Below are 23,584 nucleotides of genomic sequence, written 5' to 3' on the forward strand. Positions count from 1 at the left end.
ATCTGTTGTTCCATAGTTCATTTGTGAATTAGTAAACTTCCTGCAGTGTAATGCCGACAGTCTTGCCATTTCATGAGAATCTCCTTGTCCAATCAATGCTCCAACTTCAACATCCGATGCATCAGTAATCAGCTATATCGAGTCTGGTTGACTGTACTAGATAGGTCATATAACATTGGCATTTTTAATCAATTCCTTGATGTTGGTAAAGGCTTGGTCATGAGTATAGGTCCGGACAGATTCTGCTTTGTCGGTAAGGTCTGTGAGTGGTGCTGTCACACTGGCGTGGTGTGGTAGGAACTGGGAGATATAATTTACTAGTTCTAGGAATCGCATGAGTTCCTTTTGGTTCCGGGATGTTGTCAATTCTATTAAACAGGATATTTTTCCAGGGGCTGCATATATCCCTTCATCATCTATCACATGTCCCTGGATATCAAGTTTATCAGCAAATAGAATTGATTTATTTCTACTAGTGAAGAATTTAGCTTCAGTTAGTTTGGTACAAACCAAACCTATATGGTAGGCATGTTCTATTTTGGTGTTTGAGAGGATGAGAATATCATCAATGTAGACTCAGACAGAATAGTGCAGGTATTCGCTTAGGAGATTTTCCATAATTCGCATAAAGGTTGCGGGCACATTCATATCATCTTGCATCATAACTTGGCTAATGAAACTTCCCCAAGGTATTTTGAAACTGTTGTAGCCTTCGCTTGCTGGATCTAACCTTGTCTGGCAGTAGGTATTGCTTAGGTCAATCTTGCTTCGGAATCTAGCCCATCCAACTACATTCAGGATTTGGGTTTTGTTTGGGATAGTGGAGCTGGCCATAACCGTGTTTTCATTTTGTAGTTTGAGGTCAACAAAGGGGCGAATTCTTTTACCATCTGCTTTGGGTTGAACCAACATAGGAGAGGCACCTGGGGCTTCTGCTCGGTAGATGACTCCTCTTCTTTGTTGTTGTTTGATCCAGTCACATAGAGGGCCTTTGTATGCGTCAGGGATAGAGTAGGTGGATTGGTTCTTAAGGTTAGAGGGATCTCAAAGACTGATGTGATGGCTCACTTCTCTCATAGGTGGTAGTTCTTCGGGAATCTGATCAGGGAAAACATCAGAGTATTCATCCAATAGGCGTTGGGCTGTTGCTTCGCAGATTGCACCTCGGTACTCTCCGCTTGTTTGTTTGCATGAGACCCTGACCTTCTAATCTAGGAAATCGATGGTTGATTCCCCACACCTGATTATAGCTTTGTGGCGGTTCAGGAATGGTATTCCTATCAGGGCATCATATTTGGCTAGGTTTCTGACTAGCATTTCCTGGGGGAGCAGGATGGCAGAACCAAGTCAAATAGTTGCTGTGCAGGTTTTATGGCTTGTTGATCGTGATCCCTTCACTGCCATATTGACTGGTATGGGTTAGTTAAGGTCTCGAGTTGGGAGTCCATAGACAGAGATAAAGGTATTACTAATCATATCTCTTCTGATCGCACTGGTGTTGAATAGGACTTGAGCATTCTTCCTATTGATCAGAATAGTACCTTCCAGGACGGCGTGTGCTTTAAATATAGCCGGAGGTCGAACACTGTTGCACTTCACATTGATATATCCGATATGGATCTCCTCATATTCGCTGGATTGGGTATCATGACTATCATTCTCAATATTATTGGCCGATGCTTCTTGTTTAATCGCGTTTCCCTTGCCTTTCTTTGTAGGGTAGTTGTTTGCCATGTGTCCTGTTTTTCCACATTCAAAACATTCTCCGCTCTGCCGTCTCATTTCTTTGGAGGATTTGGTTTTCTTCTTGAAAACCCATAGTGTATCGTCTTTATCGTTGCTGGAGGGTTTGTGTCGTGGTTGGCTATTCCTGCTAGAAGATGTCTGTATTTTGTTTGCCTTGGTCTCATGGAGAATGGCATCCTTTCGTTCTGCTCTTGCCATTATTATTTCAATTTCATTGTCGTCTTCCTTGAGTGGTTCTACCTCTTGTCAGAAGGTAGGATGTATAGTATCATAGAATCATCGCTTAAGGATGTATTTGGAAATGCTTCCTTTCTTCATTCGTTCCTTATACATCAATAGATCCGTAGCCACAGTTGTGATTCTCTTGACATGCATTCCATTAACTTGCTGGAGCTGGTTGAATTTATTGTATAAGAGATTGTTGGTGATAGAGGATTGGAAACATCCTTTCACATAATTGAGGACTATAGATCCTCTTAATCTTACATTTCCGCCATAATCCTTATACCATTGGTGGTATGCGTCGGTTGCCTTTCCTTCACAGAATGATCCAATGTATAGCCCAGTTGTAGGATGTTCCACATCTTTTCCTTGCAGGAGAAGGTAGTGTGTGAGTTCCGTCGCCCATTGGTCAAAAGCTTCATGTTTGAGGTCTTCTCCTTCACCTGTAAACTTTGCTGGGAGATGGAGTTTAAATTTGGAAGGTTCAAATGCTGCGGGTACCTCCTCTTCTTCCGGCCTAGCCCGAGACTTTCCTCCTCCAGAGGGCCCTCCTCCTGTACTAGCCATATCTGATTCGCTACTGCATTCAGAGTCGATCAGAGGTTTAAAGGAAGGCTTGTTTGCTGGAGTACAAGGGAATTCTCCAGGAGGTTGTGTGTCTTCTGTATTTGCAGGTTCACCTGGCTCTTTAGCAGAGCGCTGGGGTTGTTTCTTTCTTGTATGGTCTTTTCCTGGGATTTGCTACCTACTCCTGGTCGTCAAAGACTCTATCTTGGATTTGAAACGAAGCCGAATGTGCTGTGATTCTGCCTCTTCTCTCCGCTAGCGTTCTGAGGTGGATATTAATAGGTTGATCAGGCCTAAATCCGGGGACAGGTTCTTAACCACTTGTTGGGGTTAAAAAAATGTAAGGTGTTGGCCAGGTCCTAATCACGTTATCGGTAATAGATACGATAGTTGGCAGGTGGCCTGCTCTACCTGAGAGGAGGCGAGAGCTGAGAACTAAAGGAGGCTTCGTGGGTGTACTGAGGAACAAAGAAGTAACAGTTTAACCAAGTATATTGAAATACTGTCTGTCGAAGTCTGCCTTTTCTATCGTAGAAACAGGGGGTCTTTAAATACACAAATCTGTTCATGTCTAGCATGAATGAAACTAATCAAAGGTATCAATCGATACACTTTGGTAAAACTAATTAAGTATCAAAGCGATACTTAAAACAGAATATAAGACAAAACCAAGTATCAAACGATACTTAAAACAAAACATAAAACAAAACTATGTATCAACCTATACTTAAAACAAAACATAAAACAAAACCAATAACCGAGTACCCATACCGGTACAAGGAATGTCAGTACGTATGATGACAGCCTCAATGACTACCGCACCAAAGTGGATCTTGAAATAGATGCATTTATTGCGCAGGGGGGTTTCCAAACGATAGGAAATAGTGTACATCAGCATGGTTTACACAAGATGGCTATTATGGAAGATAGCCACAACGGGCACAGTTATAGTGCTCGGATCGCTTCCAGATTCCTTGCACACAGGGTCTATGAGAAGATACAGATAGAGTCACAACTGAGGTGTTTCAAGCTCTACAATCAGCTCACTGACCAAGGTCAGCTCCAAACCATGGCTGGCTGGATTTTCGAGGCATACACACATGACTGGTTCAGAAATGGTGGATCTTTTGAGGCTGATAAACTTCTGATCGAAGACTACCACACCCCTGCCCTCGAATTCACCACATCTCGGTCTGAATCACTCAATTATTTCACAGATGCCAACCACCTAGCCACATAGGTTTGAGTGGAGGGAGGTCAGAGTCTTGAACCAGAAGTGATCGGAAAATATTTGCTCTCTTATAACGCCAACTTGGAATCATTTGATAGATTTGCTTTTAGTGCTATGAACAGATTGATTCTACTGCAAATAACTATAGCTGAGGGCCATGATATCAATCTTCGTGGATTGCAGAAGATTTGCAAATCATTACCAGATACGATCAAAAACATATAAATTGTTTTTGTTATCCCGCAAGACCACATGCGCGAATACTCGTACAATCAAACTATGCCAGATACTGCTGATGTTAAGCTAGGGGCAACAGACCTGACAATCGAGCAGTTCTGACCAGTTCTCAGAGAGGAGAAAATGGAATCAATGGCCCTTGGTGGGCATTTCAAGGCACTGGATGAGGGTGGAGATCCAGATAAAAGTGATAGTAGTGACCACAGGGGAGATATGGCGATGGGTGGCACACAATGAGGTGTGATATATAGTATACTGGATGCTGTGGATGCTCATTAGTGTTGTGGATTTTTTGTACAGATGGCAATAGGTTTAGTCTCTGGTCAGTGGGGGTGACTTCTGTTTAGTGTTGGTACTGGATTCGTGTTTTGTGGAAACGGCTTTTGTAATTGCTCCTTCCCCTTTTCACCCTGCCCAGTACTTTGTGAAGAACACCTTTTTTTACCTTTTTGCTTCTTTATCCTTGGGGGGACAATTACTGCAAGAGTGGATTTTTTCTTTCTTGTAAACAGCATAGCATAACATTCACCTGAGGATATCATTTGTTTACTGCAAAATTCAGCCTACTATCGTTGCGGTCTGTGATTGGACAACACTCCCCTGAATGCTAAACTACCTTCTGAGATCACCATAGGCAACACCAGAGTATCATACCCGTAATACGGTACTCGGCTGGGGGGGGGGGGCAGATGGGATGACTAATCTGGGTTTGGAGCTTGTTGGGCTTTTTTTAAAAAAAAAAAATCTTAAATCTTATTAAATTTCTATTTACTAGGACATGAAGTCGCATGCAGCAACTAGGCTATGGTGAAAGAAATCCTAAAATCAATAAACAATAACAAACGAAATCCACCCCTTAATCTCCTAACTTTGATAACTTAATTCGTCGCAAGAAAACCTTCCAACTTTCGTTTCTTCAACCCAAAGAAACTAAAACACATAAGAACCCTTTTTCAATCTGCTTGGTTCCATCAAAATAATGTAATAAGCAAAGAAAAAAAATTAAGAAATAACAAAAACAACCAGTTAGGCTTCTTCGTCTGAGGCGGGATCCGAGGGCGTCGCTCTCGTGAGGAAGGGTGAGGGAGGAGGGGACAAATTGGGGGGCGAGGGAGCATCGGAGGAGCAGCGGGCGGGGATGGCCCCACTATGTGAGGGTGGGCAGTTGATCTTGGCTGCGCGGATAAACCTTGACATTTCCAGGAGGAGGGGAGTGGAGACCCATAGCTGGGAGGAGGAGGAGATGGAGCGGACAGACGGCATGTTCGAGGCACGAAGGTTGGCGGTGGAGGGACAGAGAAGAATGGTATGGGCCATGTCCTCGGGTGCTTCATCGCATCGTGGGCAGATAGTGGAATGTTGTCAATGCCGGGAGGGATGGGCAGCGAGGTAGCTTTTCCCAGCCCTGATTTGGTGGATGCGTCCTGCCGTGAACCGGTCAAGGCCCATGAAGGGGTGGGGGGAGGTAAAGTGGGTAGCTGAGTAGTAGTCGGGGGTGGGAAGGAGGGGCCAATCCTGTTGGAGCTTGTTGGGCTAGTATAGTGGTTAATATACTCGCCGATTGATCCTTTCAGTAACTTAGAGGAGGTTACAGGATCCTATTCTACCGCCTGTCTCATTCCCAATTTTCCGAGATCGCCTTATAAGGATTCCCAATAATTTTACACCTCTACAACATGTCCCACCTATCATAATTTTTTTCTAGATCTCCACATTACAGAATTCTGGTACTGGATTTAAGCGGAACATTCACACTTTCTACTCGCGCGGCCGAGTTGAAACCGGACACGTAAGGTGACAACACCCATACAAAATGTTCGGCTTCAACTCGGCCGCGTGAGTACAGTTCCGGGTTTTGACCCTGTTGCACAACAAAAAAAAAAGTCATTGCCGAGGCCTTCCACCACCACCCGCAAGCTTCTTTCAACCTTACTCTCTTAATACTGGGACCTAAGCTAGGGAAGGACAGAACTTTCGAAAGATCATAAATGAGCGCCGAATATCTATGCGGGTCGATGCTAACACCCTTCTGGAAACACTCTCCCGCCAGGTCTTCCTACAATGGTGGGATTTCTTCTCCCACTCTTTCCGCTCCCTCCTTTTGCTAAAGACCCACCACTGCCCCCACCACCACATGGTATGATGTCCCCCAGTGTGGTTCCGGGATCTCCACCTCCGTTGGCATCCCTGAATTCCACAAACTAGGTGCAGGCCGCTTCTTCAACCTCCAAACTCTAAACCTCCCCTCAGCAGGAGGTTGTCTTCGACATAAAAACTTCATCCGCACCAATCCCCAACCTTTATACACCCTTGCGAAATCCCTCCACCTTGGCCCTTCAACCCGACAGTCACACACACCTTCATTATCGCTAACGGTGAAGAAGAGCCAGAGGTTTCTTCACATGTGCTTCACCCAGAACATAGACACGCTGGAACGCGCGGCAGTAGAAGCGGGCCGAAGCCAATGGCTCCTCCACGGGGCAGCGGTTCATTGATCGTCATGCTGCGTACCCGGCCGATAGGACATAGAAGCACCTTCTCGCCCGAACTTTTCTGTACGAGGCTTGCACCTGGTTGGTGAAGCCGAATATTGAATTCTTTGGGGAGAGCTTGCCGAGGACAGGGGCGGGCAGGGTTTTAATCCGCATTGAGGGGGTTGGGTGATTGGTGGCCGGGCGGGCGATATTCTTTTGCTGGGCGGGTGCGACGAAGGAGTGAGAAAGCTTGCGGCAGAGCTGGGGTGGGTATATGACCTGAAGGAAGTTTGGGGGTCAGTCAGAGGCGAGCGTGAGATAAGCAGGCGGAGGCGGAGGCTGAGAGCGGTGAAGATGCCGACCCGGTAGAAAGAATAGAAGCCTAAGGCGGCCGTTTACCGGAAGAGGTTGGGCGCTGCCTATCTGTCTTTGATGGTTGGAAGGACAACATAATGAAAGACCCCTCCACCTAAGAGACACGGATCGCCAGAATTGTCGAGGCTGACCTTCGCGGCGAGAACGGCGTAGTCAGCCTCATGGACCATGAGAAGCTCGGCGACCAACTCATAAACTGGTCCTTCCAAGGATAGGACTGACCGGATACTGCCACCCCAGAGTGGGAGCATCTGGTAAAGAAAGTGGGTAGCATGGGGGGGTGAACAATTGTCACAAAATGTCGGACAACGGGGTGCGGGTGAGATGGTTTAGATTTTCGGTTTTAAGTTTGCTCGACTTTCCGGTGTTGTGACATGTTAGCTGATCAGTTGTTTTTGTTGAGCAATATATATGAATGATATACTTTGGTTTTTTCACATTAGACTTTTTCTGATCGCGGGGTCCTGTGATACCCGCATGAAACTGTTGTACGGTACAGTGCCATATTATAGTATCTGCCATCATGATTGGTCACTCGCGTCGCAGCTTCTGGGTGTCTGTTGTTCGTTCGTGAAATGCGACTTGGAAGCCCAATACATAAGTTCTGCATCGCACTACTTCTCGCTCATATGCTTAAACTACTGGCACCCCTCTACCTTCCAATACCTTGTCCACCCCCGATCTGGCTTTTTTCATTTCCCCCATCACAAATCTTGTTGTGAGGTTGGGATGAGTGGTCGGGGTGTACTACAGTACGGCCCGGCCCCCACAACGATTCACCCCGTCGGGCTTAGTTGGGGAAAGTAGCATTTTTTCCACATCCAATGTGGTGTAGAACCAACTACACCACGAAACCACAGAAGAAACATCAATCAACGCCCCCATTAAACCCTAGGATCATTACAAATGCTTCATGTTACGTAATTTTATAAAAACAAGAAGCGATAAGGAAAAACTATGCATAAGTAAAAAACATAATGAACCTAAGCCAGCCCCATTTGAGGTCACCACACATGTCGCTAGTCCTCCGCGCACATCCTCAATCGTAACGCAACGTGCCCATTAAAAACACTTCTAACAAATTACGCAAGAGTAGCAAAAAACTCTTCAACATCCCACAGAAATATGTAAACATAATGACAATGGTTACTGAAAAGCTGGAACCCCAACCTACTGTCAACCGATTGTCATTGGACAAATAAATTTGATTGGCTCATCTGGTCCAATCTCGGAATTGTAGGGGAATCTCCAAAAGGCGTTCCGAATCAGCGGCACGTTTCGCACGTCTCTCTGTTATCCTTTTCAACCTTCTCTCTTGCCGCCGCTCCCCCTCCGCAAAATATTCAGCTAACTGCTTGCGGTTCTTGATTATGGCCAGAAGCTTATCTTGCTGGTGCGGTAAGCTGAGAATCAGATACCGAGCGAAAAGGTCCATGTCCATATGTGGTAGAGCGCGCAGTGTGTGCTCAACGTAGCCTATGTCTATTTGCGGTAGAAGATGCGCTTTGTGTTTGACATATTCCTTATCGTGGATGATGTCGAGGCATGAGTCTATATACTCTGGGATGGTTGGTATGAAGACGGGAAATGTGACCGGCGGATCTCCCACGAATTTTATTTTTTCGTCAGTAAGAAGATAAGGCTTCACGCTTCGGTCGGACGCGTTGGGATGGAATTCCGCTTCCACCAATGCGCTGTTGTAGGCCAGGACATGCGGGACATGGACCTTCTTGGTGTCGACTGAAATTCGGTAGGACTCCTCGGTGCAGAGGTTAATGTACCATGACTCGTTGTATCTCTTCAATCGCTGGACAGAGCGGTATTCCGGCCGATCACCTCCCATGTGGAACTCTTGAATGGTGGGTTCATCAACCCCGAGCCACTCACCAGTTCGGACAAAGGCGTGGTATATGGATGTCAGTTGTGAGTTCCGCACTAGGATGTCCACCGTCTAACCCAGCCGGGTTAGCTATTAGAACTGGGTTATGATCAGGGCGGTTAAGTCATGCATACATGTGATGTGAATACCGGAACGCCCATCCAGTTCAATGCATATTTTCCAACCATGATAAAGGGGTGATCAAAAGCACTCAGAACTAAATAGACAGAGTGCAAGGAAGTAGTACTTGGTGACCAAGAGGAGGGCATTGTGCTGTGCACCATCCGCGCCGATGAGGGGGATGAGAATTGCGATGCCACGGTTGATCTTGCGGGCCTTTGTTGACGGTGGTGACGGAGAAGGTGATGGCGATAGCGATGCCTTTGTACGTGAAAGGACACAGTGTTCAAAAACTGGTGGTATGCAGATGAAGGAAGGGGGGGGGGTGCATGTGGCTCCGAGCAAAGAGATAGAACCTGTTCACCCATGATACTATGGAAAATTGCGGGGGGTATGACATCCTTATTACGAGTCTTGGCAAAAACCTTTCATCAACGGGGTATCTTATCATAATTATCTCCGCGATAGGAGCGACAAAATGTCTATGATATTACAAGTATAATGCAAATAGAATCAAACCGGGACCTCCAAACAGCCAAACCCGATCTCAGATCAGTCAATGGCAGCAACTAATTTCTGCGCAAAAAAGCGTGGAGAGGTAGATAATTTTGTGCACAACTATCAAGCGCTTTTTCTTTTTCGATTAAATCTTTCAGTCAAGTTTCATTCTAGGGGAATGAGCCCAGGCGAAACAAGGGACCCAATCTACGTAGAATGTGTCGAAAATAACGTGGAGAGTGGGTAGGAGAGACACAATTATGTAAGATAAAAATAATACTAGCCTAGGATACGCCTTGCACCATCCGAGTTCCACCTTTCTCTTTATTCCTTAAATCAGGACCCGAATCAAACACCATCTATTAGACCTTGCGGAACCCCCCCGGATCACTTCATCTCCCCCCGAATTTCCCCAGTCACTCAGTACTGGCCGCATGCAGTACTGTACACACCCACAAGCCCTCCAGCAAACCGAATCTACCCCCCCAATTTGTGCCCAGCCTAAGCGAGCGCATGGCCCATAAAAATAGGGTTAAACTCACAAGAGGGTTCTTATAACCCTATGAAGTTGTCTGCCCTCATTGCAGTCTAGGCCCTCAATAATCTCTCCCAGCAGCTCCCTCTCGTCACCCCCCAATCTCCGGAAATTCTGCTCCTTCCGCACCATCACCCCCACCACAAACTGAAGACCGTCCGGGTCTTTCCTATACCCGCGGTCGACCCAAGCTATCCCTTTTGCTAGTGACAGGTCAACCAGGCTGGCCACCGGCAGGGTTTCATCAAGGCAATAAGCCTGCAATTGGTGGAGGTAGCCACCGCCAATCTCCACGAAATCAATTCCAACATTTATTCCGAATGTTGAATTGTACTCCCAACCTAGGGGGTGTTGAGAGAACCCGCTATCCACGTCGGCGGCCCTTGCGAAAGCATCCATCGACCTGGCCGTGATACCAAAATCAACGTCTCTTGTCCGAATAGTCGCCCCGTGGAGAAGTAGGGCAGCGCCCCCAACAACAGCAAAGTCCCCCACATAACGGGCCCCGATCAAACCCCACACCGCCCTTGCTGCCTCAATCACGGCTAATTCGCCGTTGCGTAATCCCTGTGCTTGGCCGTCTACCTGGCCTTGGGCTCTACCTGGCCTAGCTCTTCCGGCGGCCGACATTTGAGCCGAGTTCTTTGGTTGGGTGATGGTGTTGGATGAGGGGAGGTGGAAAGGATGGTACCGAGTTCGTTATTTTGGGGAAGTCAATAATTACTTTAGCGAGGTTAAGGAGGGAGAGGGTTCTGATGAATGAAGAGTGCACAAGTGTTCTCTATCTGCCCCGTATCTATGGAAGTAGAGCACTCAACCGAAGCGGTGAAACGTGGGCAATTGCGCACATCAGAGTCGTGTACACTGGCGACTACATTGGCATCAAGTAGGAAGTGACCAAAGAACTGGAGTGGTGTCGTGCGGGCAACGAGGATGGCCAGCGGTAGAGGCTATCAGATTATCACTGAATCACGGGTAGATCGTTCTGGAGTACCACGGTAATCGGGGTCTCACGATCGTATCTCAATCGAGCGTAATCCTGCTGATCTCATCGGTTTACTCGGAGGGCTGGCAGTTTCGGAGTCAATGAGCTGACTCAATTGTCTGTGGATTGGGAGTGTGGCCCGAGTGGGAGTTGTCCTCTTGGCTCCGGAGAATACAATCTCAATACCGGCACCTAATCTCAGGAATGACAGAGAACTTTCAAAAAGAATGAAATGGGTACCGAAATATTTACTCGGGCGGATACAGACACTCCTCTATAAACACTCTCCTACCGAGACCTTCCCGCAGTGCTGGAATTCATTCCCAGCCGGAAGATCCAGAAGGTAAACTTTCTAGCACCTCCCTTTCCCAATGCTCACCGCCGCTCCCGCCGCCACGAGGTAACGTGTATTGGTATAGTACTTGAATATCCACCCCCCCCAGCATCCCTGACTCCAGCAAACCACGTGCCGTCATCTACTCCAACCTCGGGACTCTAAACCTCTCGCACCCGAAGGCCGCCTTCGACTTTCGTTTCTTCCGCGCAAGCTGACAACCTTTCTAGACCCTGGCAAATTCGCCCCAACAGTCGCTTACGCCTTCACACCACTAGCCGCAAGGAAGAACCTGCACAAGTACCTTACTCGGAACATAGACGCGCTTGAACACGCCGCAGGGGTTCCGCTGGAGAGGACCGTCGAGGCCCATCAAGGGCCATTGCTGGTTCACGGGACAATCGTCCGTCGATTGCCACACCGCATACCCGGCTGATAAAATAAAGCAACGCGTTTTAAACAGCTGCTGTTCTCGGAGACTGATAAACGTCAACGATCTCGCACTCACAAACTATCATTCGCCTGAAACGAAACGCTAAGACTGAGGCAAAAAGGTAAAAGAGAGGTAAGCGAAAAATTTTCTCTTCGTCTCTTGCTCTTTCCTAAACTCACGCCCTTCCTTACACTCTCAATTTTCTCGCACGGCTAACTCTCTCAACTTAACTGACAAAACAGGACGAAGACAGGAGTATAAATAAACGTCGAAATCGCATCCCCGATCCTTCTACCGATCAGCACATATACCCCTGCCTTTCCCGCTTTTCCACATAGATCCATCTTTCCTCTGCATGCCTTCAAGCTAAGCGAACAAACTCCATAAAGACTCCCGTTTTCCTCCTTGTTCAGATATCTTCCCTTTCTTCCTTCTTCCTCCGCTAAGTTCATTCTGTTGACAGGAAGAAATAAAAGCCTCTTTAAGACTCCCGCCGTTGTCTTCCCGCGGCCGTACTCCCACGTTCCTGTCTCGGATGTGCTTTCCCAAAGCACATCATCAAACCAAACAACGAATAATGAACGAATGGTCGGCGGTGATGGTTCCTTGTGTGTCGAGCATGTTCGGAACATCTCCTACATAGTCTAAGAACATGGCGAGTAGGTTCCAAGCATGCTGGATGGCAGGGGGATCCAAAGACGAACAATAAACGGATACGGAACGACGGGTAGATACCAAACGGTAAACAGATGTCAAAGAGTGAACGGATATCAGATAATGGATAGATATCTGAGGAATAAATGGATGCTAAACGAACCACAACGTTAGGACAATAAGCGGATATCGGATGACGAACAATGAACAAATATCGGACGACAAACGATAGGCAGCTATCGATGATGAATAAACAGATAACTGATATGCGGATAGGTAAAGGCATGAAATCATGGGCATGCCGAGCAGTATCCATGATTTCCAACAACGCGTTCCCGCCGGAAGCGCTCTCCGGTGCGAGGCTAGTACCGACTTGGTAGAACCAGATACTGTATTCTTTGGGGAGGGTTTGCGGAGGGGGTTTTATGTGGGACTTAGAATGGTCGCGGGGGACCATTTGGTAGTTATGCGAAGTTCATTGAGTGTTTATCCGTTTGCGGCTCTTCCCGGATGGGCGAAGGGGGAGCCCTTACGTTTTTAATGTATAATAAGCGGGAACGGAGGCGTGATGACGGGGGGGCAGACGATGTGCTTTTGCTAGGCAGGTATGAGAGAGGCGGTGAAGGAGCCGGGGTAGACTGAGGGGTCGGGGGAGATTTGGGGGAGGAGGGGGGGCAGGGGCGATGGGAAGACAGGGGCGAGGCTGGGGGCACTCAAGTTGCATAATCGGAATAAAGCTTGGAGGCGAAAGCGGGCCGCTTAACCAAAAGATCCGGGCGCGGCCCAACCGTCGTTGACAGCGAGAAGGAAAACGTGATGAAAAACCTCTCCGTCCAAAAGACACTAGTGACTGGAATGGTCGAGGCTGACCTTTGCAGTGGGAACATCGACGTCAGTCCAGCCGACCGTGAGAGGTCCAAGAGTCCCTCGGCTGACAATAGGACTAACATCAATACTGCCCCCTAGGAACCAAAGCGTCAGGTGAAGAAAGTGGGCGGCACAGCGGCGGATAATAATTATTAGGAAATGTGAGTCCGAGAGATGTGTGTGTGGGGGGGGGGGGGGTTGGATGTACAATACATTTTTAGCTTTCCCCACTTTTTCATCTCCAGTATTCAGGCTAGTCAGTTACTCCTGTTTAGAAATATATATGATACACTCTACCCATCGTCGTTAGACTTCATCTGTTTGCAGGGTGTTTCTAGATCACATGCGACTATTGTATTCGCCGTCATGAGTGATCACTCGGGTATGGTGCTTATCAGACGAGGGTCAGTTATGTACTCGTGAAGCGCAGCCTGGCGGATCAACCCTGCATCACACTATGATACTCCTCGGTTCTACGATTATCGAATAAGCGTATAGCTCCCAGGGCCCTTCTACCCCTGGTATCACCAATACCCCGCTATTGAACCCCCCACAACCAGAGCCCCACTCGTTTTTCTTTTCCAATCACTGACCTAGCACAGCGGGCTCAAACCGGTGATAATACACGCTTAGAATGGAAGGTAAATTAGCAATTGTTTGATTGTTGGGAGCGGAGTTCAGAGAGAAATTGGAGATGTCAATGGTTTTCCCGAGTTCAGCGTGGCATCCCCATCCAACTTAAATTGGCGTCCGACATTAGTAGAGACTATACCCGGTGTATCCCCCCACCTCAGATGGTAAATCCGTCCAACTTCGACCCGGCGAGGTCAAACTCCTTGTGGTCTGCATGTATCGTGAGAAGGGGGCCCGGAGCCATATGTTGGGCTTTGGCTAACACGGCCGTGGGGTTGGAGCTGGTGTTACTAAGCTTCACACTGGATTTTCCTCGACGCAATCAATGCCCATCCATGCGATCTAGCGGGATTTTTTGTCGAGCAGTTGGACGTCTTGGCGGACCAATTCTTTAGTTGAGGAGTTTATGCTGCGGGTGTCGCGGGGAAGATTTATGAGGCGTTTCCGCAAACCGCTATGCTAAGGCTTGCCATCCCTCCCTCCACATTAACCATCTATATGTACTTGGCCAGACTAAAAGCTAACAAGGAGCCCAGATGTCGCGGCAGCCCGCCAGCTTCCAACCTCGAAGACCTCAAAAACCAATTGGTAACTCGAGCCCTGACCCTACACACAATTACGGTCAAGGTGCTCGCGGACTCACGTGACCGATTTATCGACCCTTACAACCCCTTCTTCAACACACTCGTGCACATCCTAGCGGTGCGGCGCATGCTCTCAGCCGAACACTTCAGTTCCGCCACCCAGGGCTACCCTGAATTCCGACACTGCGGTCTCGCGAGCAGGATCTACACCTATCATACTTCACATCCCCCATCCGCTGCTATGCGGACGTCGTTACGCACCTTTAACTTGGGGCTGCGATCGGCTACGAGCCATTACACCCAAAAATCTACCCGAAAGTCAAGCTTGAGTCAGTATGCGGAAAGATCAACAACTGACATCGCAACGTGGGGATGTTCGGGGGGGCTAGCATCCAGTACTACGTTGGACACACTACATTAGAGGGTTATCAAGAAGGAGAGCTAGCTGAACATCCTCACGAATGGGTTTGTGTAGTATTTGTGCACAGGGTTAGGGTCGGAGGCTTGATCTGCGTGAGGGATTTGGCGCACGACGAGCAAAAATCTGTGTTTAATGCTGAGAATTATTCGCTCACACTTGAGGGGTCTCCTAAGAGTCGGTCTCTGGGACTGTTTCATGGACTTCAAGGCTATGATTTTCGGGTTTGAAGTTGAGGCATTGTGTGTGGGAGTCCCGACCAACGGCCGCCTGCAAAATGTAAGCAAAAATAAATCAAGTCGCATATTTTCCAAAGGTGAGACATCTCACCAGTCCCAATTTGCCAAAAATATATTGTTTTTTTGTAGCTATGAATAGGCTTCTTCTGCTCCAAGGATCGGCTTTGTGAGTACGGCAGTCTGGCCCGAATAGGAGACGAAGTCTTTAAAAAAAATTGCCCGCAAAACCGCAAAAAAAGGACCATGCCTTTATTCAACAATCAAGCCGAACAATGGACGCTTGCATTATTACGACCGGAACCATAGCGCTCCTTAAAATCTCCTGGAGAGTAAGCGCGGACGTAAACACTGCTTCCGGCTCCCTCCGTTCCCCCTCTGTTTCTACCCCCCCACCTTTCACCATTGCTCCATCCACCTCTTCAGTGCAACTTCACCTTCCTCCTATTCAAATTACCAACAGCCCAGTGAATTGCCGGATATATCCTCTCAAACTGCCTGCCCAGCCGCGCAGCATTCTCCCTCCGTTGATGAGGTCTTCAGTGTCGGTGTTCCGAAGCTTACGCAGTATGGCTAGATTAGCAAGTGATACGGTGAGCATTCTGTAGTCAGAAGCTTCCCGTACTTGGAGATCCTCTTCTCCTGGTTCTGAAGAGTCATGGCTGACACCTAAAATATCTGCGTCGGGGATTGCAGCGGTACTAGACGGGTGCCCCATGTTCCCCTCTGGCCCAACAGACGGCACCAACTGCAAAGAGTGGTGCCGCTTCTCGCAGCCCTGTGAGCGCCCCGGATATCTGCAGATTCACGGATAAGTCATCAAAGAAAAAAACAACTATGCTGACCTTGAGTACTGATGTTTCCTTCCGTCTCGGCATCGACCACTGAGCCGACACGCAGAACAAGATTAGCCCAACAATAGACTACTTCGGCGTAGCCCCCTTGGACGGTGAACCCGACTCGCCAATTCAGAGCTCGTATGCAATGCAACAATTCTGCGATTTCTGTTTGACCCTCTCGCACATCATACCCCCTGCTATCAAACGCGATCCGCACATTATACACGACCTATGCACTCCGACGGGCTCGATCGAACGCTAGGTTGTCCGCAGGAGCCTCAGAAAATTGGAATACGGAGACACGAGCAAGAGCGGGGGGGGGTTATCTCCGTGCGCTTGGAGCGAAAGCTCGCTCAAGCCGCAACGTAAAGCTTGGCGGCGGCGGCAGGAAGAATATGTCAAAGTCTGTCGCCTTCAAGGACCCCCACGGTGATGGGGTGAGGGCTATTGTCAAGAATAAGACTACCATCTTCCTAAAGGCGAGGAAGAAGAAGGCGAAGGAGGCGAAGAAGGCCTCAAGTCTTCAATGAAAGCAGGATGCTAGAGAGAGGCGCCTCGAAATGGTTAAGGTGTACAAAGAGGAGAATGAAAGGAGGCTGCAGGAGAAGGCAATGGCAGTGAAGCGGACCGGGGGAATGTTCTAAGTGACTCGGGTGCATAGAGAGAGGAGGGGAATGATGCAGCTGGGGGTGCAAACACGGAAAAGGGGGCAGGAGGCGACGAAAGGGGTGGGGGTGCAATCGCAGTTGTGCTCTCGCAATATAACCATATTTTCATATCTGGAGCGCAGGTCACCGGTGGGTGGGGTTCTCACATGGGGCTTCTCAATCTTTGTGAATTGTTTATTATACCTAGCTCCGGGAGGACTTGTCAGCAGTAGCTATTGTTGGTATCATTCCAAAAAGTCGAGTGATTGTTAGTGAAAAGGTATCACCCCTCCACCATTCCCGAATCCACGAACCTCTTCCATTACCCTCCCAACAGTGTGAGAAGAGAGGTATGCATACCGGTGAGTTGGTGGCACCCTGGCTCCGGAGGAGTGCTCGGGTAAGTGCTGTCGCTAGTGGGGCCGGTGGGAGTGGAAGCTTTGGCAATCTTCCGCTAGGTTGGATTGTTGTCGTGGGGTTCTCTCCTAGGGAGTATGATATTCTAGACATGAGCCCGCTGTTGCCCACCCGGCTGGAGCCAGAGCAGTGTCTCCACGATGCGTTGCTTGGAAAATAGCCGTTTGGCGAGTGATGTTTTGTGATCTTGATCAATATAGTTACCAATGCAAGGAAGGGGTGGCGTTGGTTTTTTTTTTAGATACTGTGCCCTCCCATTGGACATCCAAATTCCTTGCTGAACGAACCCGATGAGTGGGGGACTATCGGTCCGCTTCCAAACGCTTTCGCCGGCCTCTAATGTTATTCTCAGCAGTAGGAATAGTCTACTACAATTTTTTTCAATACGCTCTAGGGCCTCCAATACCAAGATTCGGATCCTGTCTATACTGTCTATGGGGCTCTAACTTATGGGATTGCGTTTGGGTTTTGGGAGAACATATTGGGTTTCCGGGAGTGAGCAAAGGTAGAGCAGCAGTCCTGGGAGGGGGGGGGTTGTGCAGCTTGGCCCACACGAATAGTGGCTGAGTTGGGTTTAGTAGGTGAGAAACTAATGTCTTTCACCCGCAAAGTGGTGTAGACACCAACTACACCACGAAACCGCATTAGGATATTCCCCAAGGACCCGCCTATCATAAGGGATTGAAGGAGGCGAGGCACACCAGGTTAACGGTACCTACCCCCTGTCTCACTCCAAATTTTCGAAGATCTCCTTACAAGCGTTCCCCATAATTTTACACCTCAACAACATGCCCCGTGCATCATAATTCTTTTCTAGATCTCCACATCATGGAATACTGGTACTGGATTCCAGCCGAAGTTCGAGATTTCGGGCCTGTCATACTATCTCTCCACCCAAGCAAAAAGGTCAATGCCAAGACCTGCCACCGTACTTTATTCATCACTATGCTACGGTACTCGTACTCACCTGACAAATAGTAAGACGGGTTCGTCATGCTACAACCCGGGTAGGGCATAGTGCCACAGACACTTAGGATAAGATCATCTTGGCTCTTGTTGCTTGCCCACCGGGATCCTCAATCTTTCGGCATCTAATAGTAGAGCCCCTCACGAGTCTGTAGAAGTCACAGTATGAGATTAAGTGTTGGCCTATCATATTTGGAGGCAGTCGATAGTATATAATAGGTAAAATGAAAGATGCGTTAAGGGAAATGAATTTAGAATTCCATATTAATGCAAGGATACGCTAAGAATTGGGGGACAGAAAAACAGCGCACTGCACTCCCTAGACCAAAACGGGCAGGCCAATCCTGTTACCTTTTTTGTAACCGGTATGGGTACTCGGTTATTAGTTTTGTCTTAAGTTTTGTTTTAAGTATCGCTTTAATACTTGGTTTGTTTTAAGTATCATTTGATACTTAGTTTTGTTTTATGTTTTGTTTTAAGTATCCTTTTGATACTTGGTTTCTTTTATGTTTTGTTTTAAGTATCATTTTGATACTTACATTGTTTTACTAAAGTGTATCATTTAATATCTTTGAGTAGTTTCATTCATGCTAGACATGAGCAGATTTGAGTATTTACAGACCGCCTGATTCTACAGTGGAAAAGGTAGACATTGACAGACAGTATTTCAATATACTTGGTCGAACTGTTACTTTGTTTCTCAGTACACCCTCAAAGCCTCCTTTAGTTCTCAGCTCTCGCCTCCTCTCTGGTAGAGCAGGCTACCTGTCATCTATCATACCTATCACTGATAACATAACTAGCACCTTGCAAACAGGTTACATTTTTTTAACCTCAGCACGTGGTTGAGAACCGGTCACCCGATTTAGGCCTGATTAACTGATTGACATCCACCTCAGAATGTTAGCAGAGAGAAGCAGCAGAATCACAGTACATTCGGCTTCATCTCAACACTAATATAGAGTCATTGCCGACCCGCAGTGAGAAGCAGATCCCTTGGGAAGATCTTTCAAGGAAGAAACAACTCTGTCACTCTGCTAAAGAGTCAGAACAATCCACAAACATAGAAGCCACACAACCGGCAGGAAAATTCCACACTCTACCAGCAAAGAAACCTACTTTCGAACCCCATAATGAGTCTGAGTCTGGTAGTGAATCAAATATGGCTAGTACAGATGGAGGACCTTTAGGAGGTAGAAAATCAAGTGCAAGACTACAAGAAGAAAAATAATACCTTGAATTACCCCATAGACCCAGACTCAAGCTCTACCTACCACTCCAGTTTATAAGAGAAGGGAAAGACCTCAAATGGAACCGGTACGGGTACTCGATTATTGGTTTATTTTAAGTATCGTTTGTTCTTGGTTTTGTTTTATGTTTTGTTTTAAGTATTGTTTTGATACTTGGTTTGTTTTAAGTATCGTTTGATACTTGATTTTGTTTTATGTTTTGTATTAAGTATCGCTTTGATACTTGGTTTGTTTTAAGTATTGTTTGATACTTGGTTTTGTTTTATGTTTTGTTTTAAGTATCGCTTTGATACTTGGTTTGTTTTAAGTATCGTTTGATACTTGGTTTTGTTTTATGTTTTGTTTTAAGTATCGTTTTGATAATTAAGGAGTTTTACCAAAGAGTATCAATTGATACCTTTGATTAGTTTCGATCATGCTAGACTTGAACAGATTTGTGTATTTAAAGACCACCTGTTTCTACGATAGAAAAGGCAGACTTCGACAGACAGTATTTCAATATACTTGGTTGAACAGTTACTTCTTTGTTCCCCAGTACACCCTCGAAGCCTCCTTTAGTTCTCAGCTCTCGCCTCCTCTCCGGAAGAGCAGGCCACCTGCCAACTATCGTATTCTTTACCGATAATGTGATTAGCACCTTGCGAACAGGTTACATTTTTTTAACCTTAGCAAGTAGTTAAGAATCTGTCCCCGATTTAGGCCTGATCAACCTATCGATATCCACCTCAGAATGCTAGCGGAGAGAAGCGGCAGAATCACAGCACATTCGGCTTCATCTCAAACCCAAGAGAGAGTCTTTGACAACCAGGAGTGGGAAGCAAATCCCACGGCAAGACCTTACAAGAAAGAAACAACCCCGGCACTCTGCTAAAGGGCCGGACGATCCTGCAAACACGGAAGATACACAACCTCCTGGAGAATTCCCTTCAACTCCAGCAAAGAAGCCTTCCTTTGAACCTCCAATCGACCCCGAAGCCAGCAGTGAATCAGACATGGCTAGCACAGGAGGAGGGCCTTCTGGAGGAGAAAAATGTCGGACTAGGCCTGAAGAACAGGAGGTATCTGCAGTATTTAAACCCCCTAAGTTTAAACTCCACCTCCCAGCGAAATTCACAGGAGAAGGAATTGACCTCAAACCTGAAGCTTTTGACCGATGGGCGACGGAACTCTCACACTTCCTACTCTTACAAGGAAAAGATGTGGATGACCCTACAACCGGACTTATCATTGGATCATTTTGCGAAGGCAAGGCAACCGACACATATCACCAATCCTATCAGGAATATGGCGGGAATGTAAGATTAAGAGGAACTACAGTTCTCGATTACCTGAAAGGACAATTCCAATCCTCGATAACCAACGACCTCCTATACAACAAATTCAACCAGCTCCCGCAAGTTAACGGAACGCATGTCAAGCAAATCACCGATGTGGCTACGGATCTGATGATGTATAAGGACCGAATGGAGAGAGGAAGTATCTCCAAATACATCCTGAAGAGGCGATTCTACGACACTATGCACCCTACCCTCCGGCGAGAAGTAGAACCACGCGAGCAAGACGGCGATGTTATTGCAGTAATAATTGCAAGAGCAGAACGAAAGGACGCCATTCTCCACGAAAGCAAGGCCTACAAAACACAGACATCCTCTAGTACGAATAGCCAGCCACAGCACAAAGCCTCCAGCAACTCTGAAGACGATACCCCACGGGTTTTCAAGATGAAAACAAAATACTCCAAAGAATGAAGACGGCAGAAAGGAGAGTATTTTGAATGTGGAAAAACAGGACAGATGGCAAAGAACTGTCCTACGAAGAAAGGGAAAGAAAAGGCAATTAAGCCAGAGGTATCGGCCAACAATGTTGAAAGCGATAATACCCAATCCAGTGAATATGAAGAAATCCATATCGGATATATCGATGTGGAATGCAACAGTATTCGACTCCCGGCTACATTCAAAGCACACACCGCTCTGGAAGGTACTATTCTGATCAATGGTAAAAAGACTCGAGTCCTGATTTGACACTGGCGCAATCGGAAGAGATATGATCAGTAATGCCTTTGTTTCTGTCCATGGACTCCCAACTCGAGACGTTAACCAACCCATACCAGTCAATATGGCAGTAAAGGGATCACGATCCACAAGCCATAAAACCTGTAGTGCGACTATTCGACTTGGTTCTGCAGTCCTACCCCCCCAGGAAATGCTGGTTGGAAATTTAGCCAAATACGATGCCCTAATAGGTATGCCATTCCTGAGCCGCCACAAAGGTATAATCAGGTGTGGGGAATCAACGATCGATTTCCCCGAGCAGAAGGTCAGAGTCTCATGCAAGCCAACAAGCAGAGAGTACCGAGTCGCAGTCTGTGAAGCAACTGCCCAATGACTGGTGGATGATTACTCTGATGTTTTCCCTGATTAAATACCCGAAGAACTACCTCCTATGAGAGAGGTGAACCACCACATTCGCCTCCGAGACCCCTCTAATCTCAAGAACCAACCCACCTACTCAATTCCTGACGCATACAAAGGTCCACTATGTGATTGGATCAACCAACAACAAAGAAGAGGAGTCATCTACCTGGCAGAAGCCCCAGGTGCCGCTCCTATATTTGCTCAACTCAAAGCAGATGGCAAAAGAATCTGCCCCTTGGTTGACCTTAAGCTAGGGAACGAAAACACAGTAATGGACAGCTCCGCTATCCCAAACCAAACCCAGATTCTAAATGCAGTTGGACGGGCTAGATTCCGAAGTAAGATTGACCTAAGCGATGCCTACTTCCAAACAAGGTTAGATCCAGAAAGCGAACGCTACAACAGTTTCAAAACACCCTTCGGAAGTTTCATTAGCCGAGTTATGTTACAGGGTGATATGAATGCACCCACCACCTTTGTGTGAATTATGGAAAACCTCCTAAGTGAATACCTCCACCATTTTGTTTGGGTCTACATTGATCATATTCTCATCTTCTCGAACACCGAAATAGAACACGCCTACCAAATCGGTTTGGTTTGTACCAAACTAAGGGAAGCTAAATTCTACGCTAGCAGAAACAAATCAATCCTGTTTGCCGATAAACTCGATATACTAGGACATGTTATAGATGATGAAGGAATACATGCAGCCCCTGGAAAAATAGCCTGTTTAATGGAATAGTCGACACTCGGGAATCAAAAGGAACTCATGCGATTCCTAGGATTAGTCAACTATATTTCCCAGTTCCTACCACACCACGCCACTGTGACAGCGCCGCTTACAGACCTTACCGGCAATGCAGAATTTGTCTGGACCCACACTCATGACCAAGCCTTTACCAACATCAAGGAGTTGATTAAAAACGCTAACTTTATTCAACCTATCGACTATAGTAAACCATAACTGATATGGTATAACGATCCCTTTTTAGATAGTTAGTTCTTGGTGATGGGGAACAATACTTATCGTCTCTCTCTCCTTCTTTCTCTGTCTTACGATAGCTCTAGGCCTATGCCTACGTTACCAATAGTGCAAGACCTTTGTCTTCTATTGGAAACACCAATCGTAAGCTTTCTCCAACTCGTCTTGGTAACCAGCACTTCTTGGCGTAATAACAAGGTTGTAATAAAGATAGAGGTTTTGTATTTGTTAAAGTAATAAGTAGGAAAAGTACTTAGAAGTCAATTTAATTTTATTTAAACTCGTACCGCCAACACTGGCATATGACGAGCGCCCGCCAGCACAGGGATACCGCTAACCGGTATATCACTAATCCTAGGCTAACTAAGTCTACGGTCGCGCACCTGCCATCCCCGAGTCATGCCCGCACGGAAACTAATTACAAGACCATCGAACAACCCAGCGCCCTCCCCGGTCCAAGTCCGTAGCCCCTCTGGTATGAAGCCAACCAGCACCAAGCGTAGCCGAAGCCGAGCAAGAGACTGACCCAACCAGGTTCCTCATCCAACAAAATCAAAACCACTACCACTCGGTCTAAATACCATCCCGCAACACCTCCACGACAGTAGAAAACCAACAACAAACCAAACCAAATATAAACTACAGGCGACACAATGGCAGAGCGGAGGTGACCAACATGTCCACCTCTCGCATCCGCATGCCAGGCCATCGACCCTATAAATCCACTTTGCCAAGTACCTCCGAGGAGCGTAATGGTGAGGAGGACCTGTACCTGCTGCCTGTCCCCCAAAACAAACTCATAAACAAAAGAAATACATAGAGGTGGTGACAGACCAAAATAGTCAGTGGGGCCTATCTCCCACCCGTGGTGCCTTGCCCCTGCCAGCCATGCCTATTGCCAAACCAAAGAAACCAAACAAACTTCCACAACACCTAGCATGCAGAACCCAAAAAAGTCCAACCAGGGGGTCGCAACCCGCTATCCGCACAGGTGGCCATCAGCCCAGCGGTCCGCCGGGGAGCTTTACACCACACAGC

General features: G+C 47.1%; 1 protein-coding gene across 1 annotated transcript; it reads left to right on the plus strand.

Moving 5' to 3' along the window:
- Positions 1-14,288: 14,288 nt before the first annotated feature.
- GSTUM_00011399001 (uncharacterized protein) lies at positions 14,289-14,795 on the plus strand (the record flags this gene model as incomplete). Its single annotated transcript, XM_002841901.1, has 1 exon — positions 14,289-14,795. One exon carries the CDS (start codon positions 14,289-14,291, stop codon positions 14,793-14,795), a length of 507 nt encoding a protein of 168 aa, XP_002841947.1.
- Positions 14,796-23,584: the final 8,789 nt, after the last annotated feature.

The sequence above is a fragment of the Tuber melanosporum genome (assembly GCF_000151645.1).
Source record: "Tuber melanosporum whole genome shotgun sequence assembly, scaffold_84, strain Mel28".
Lineage (NCBI taxonomy): Eukaryota > Fungi > Ascomycota > Pezizomycetes > Pezizales > Tuberaceae > Tuber > Tuber melanosporum.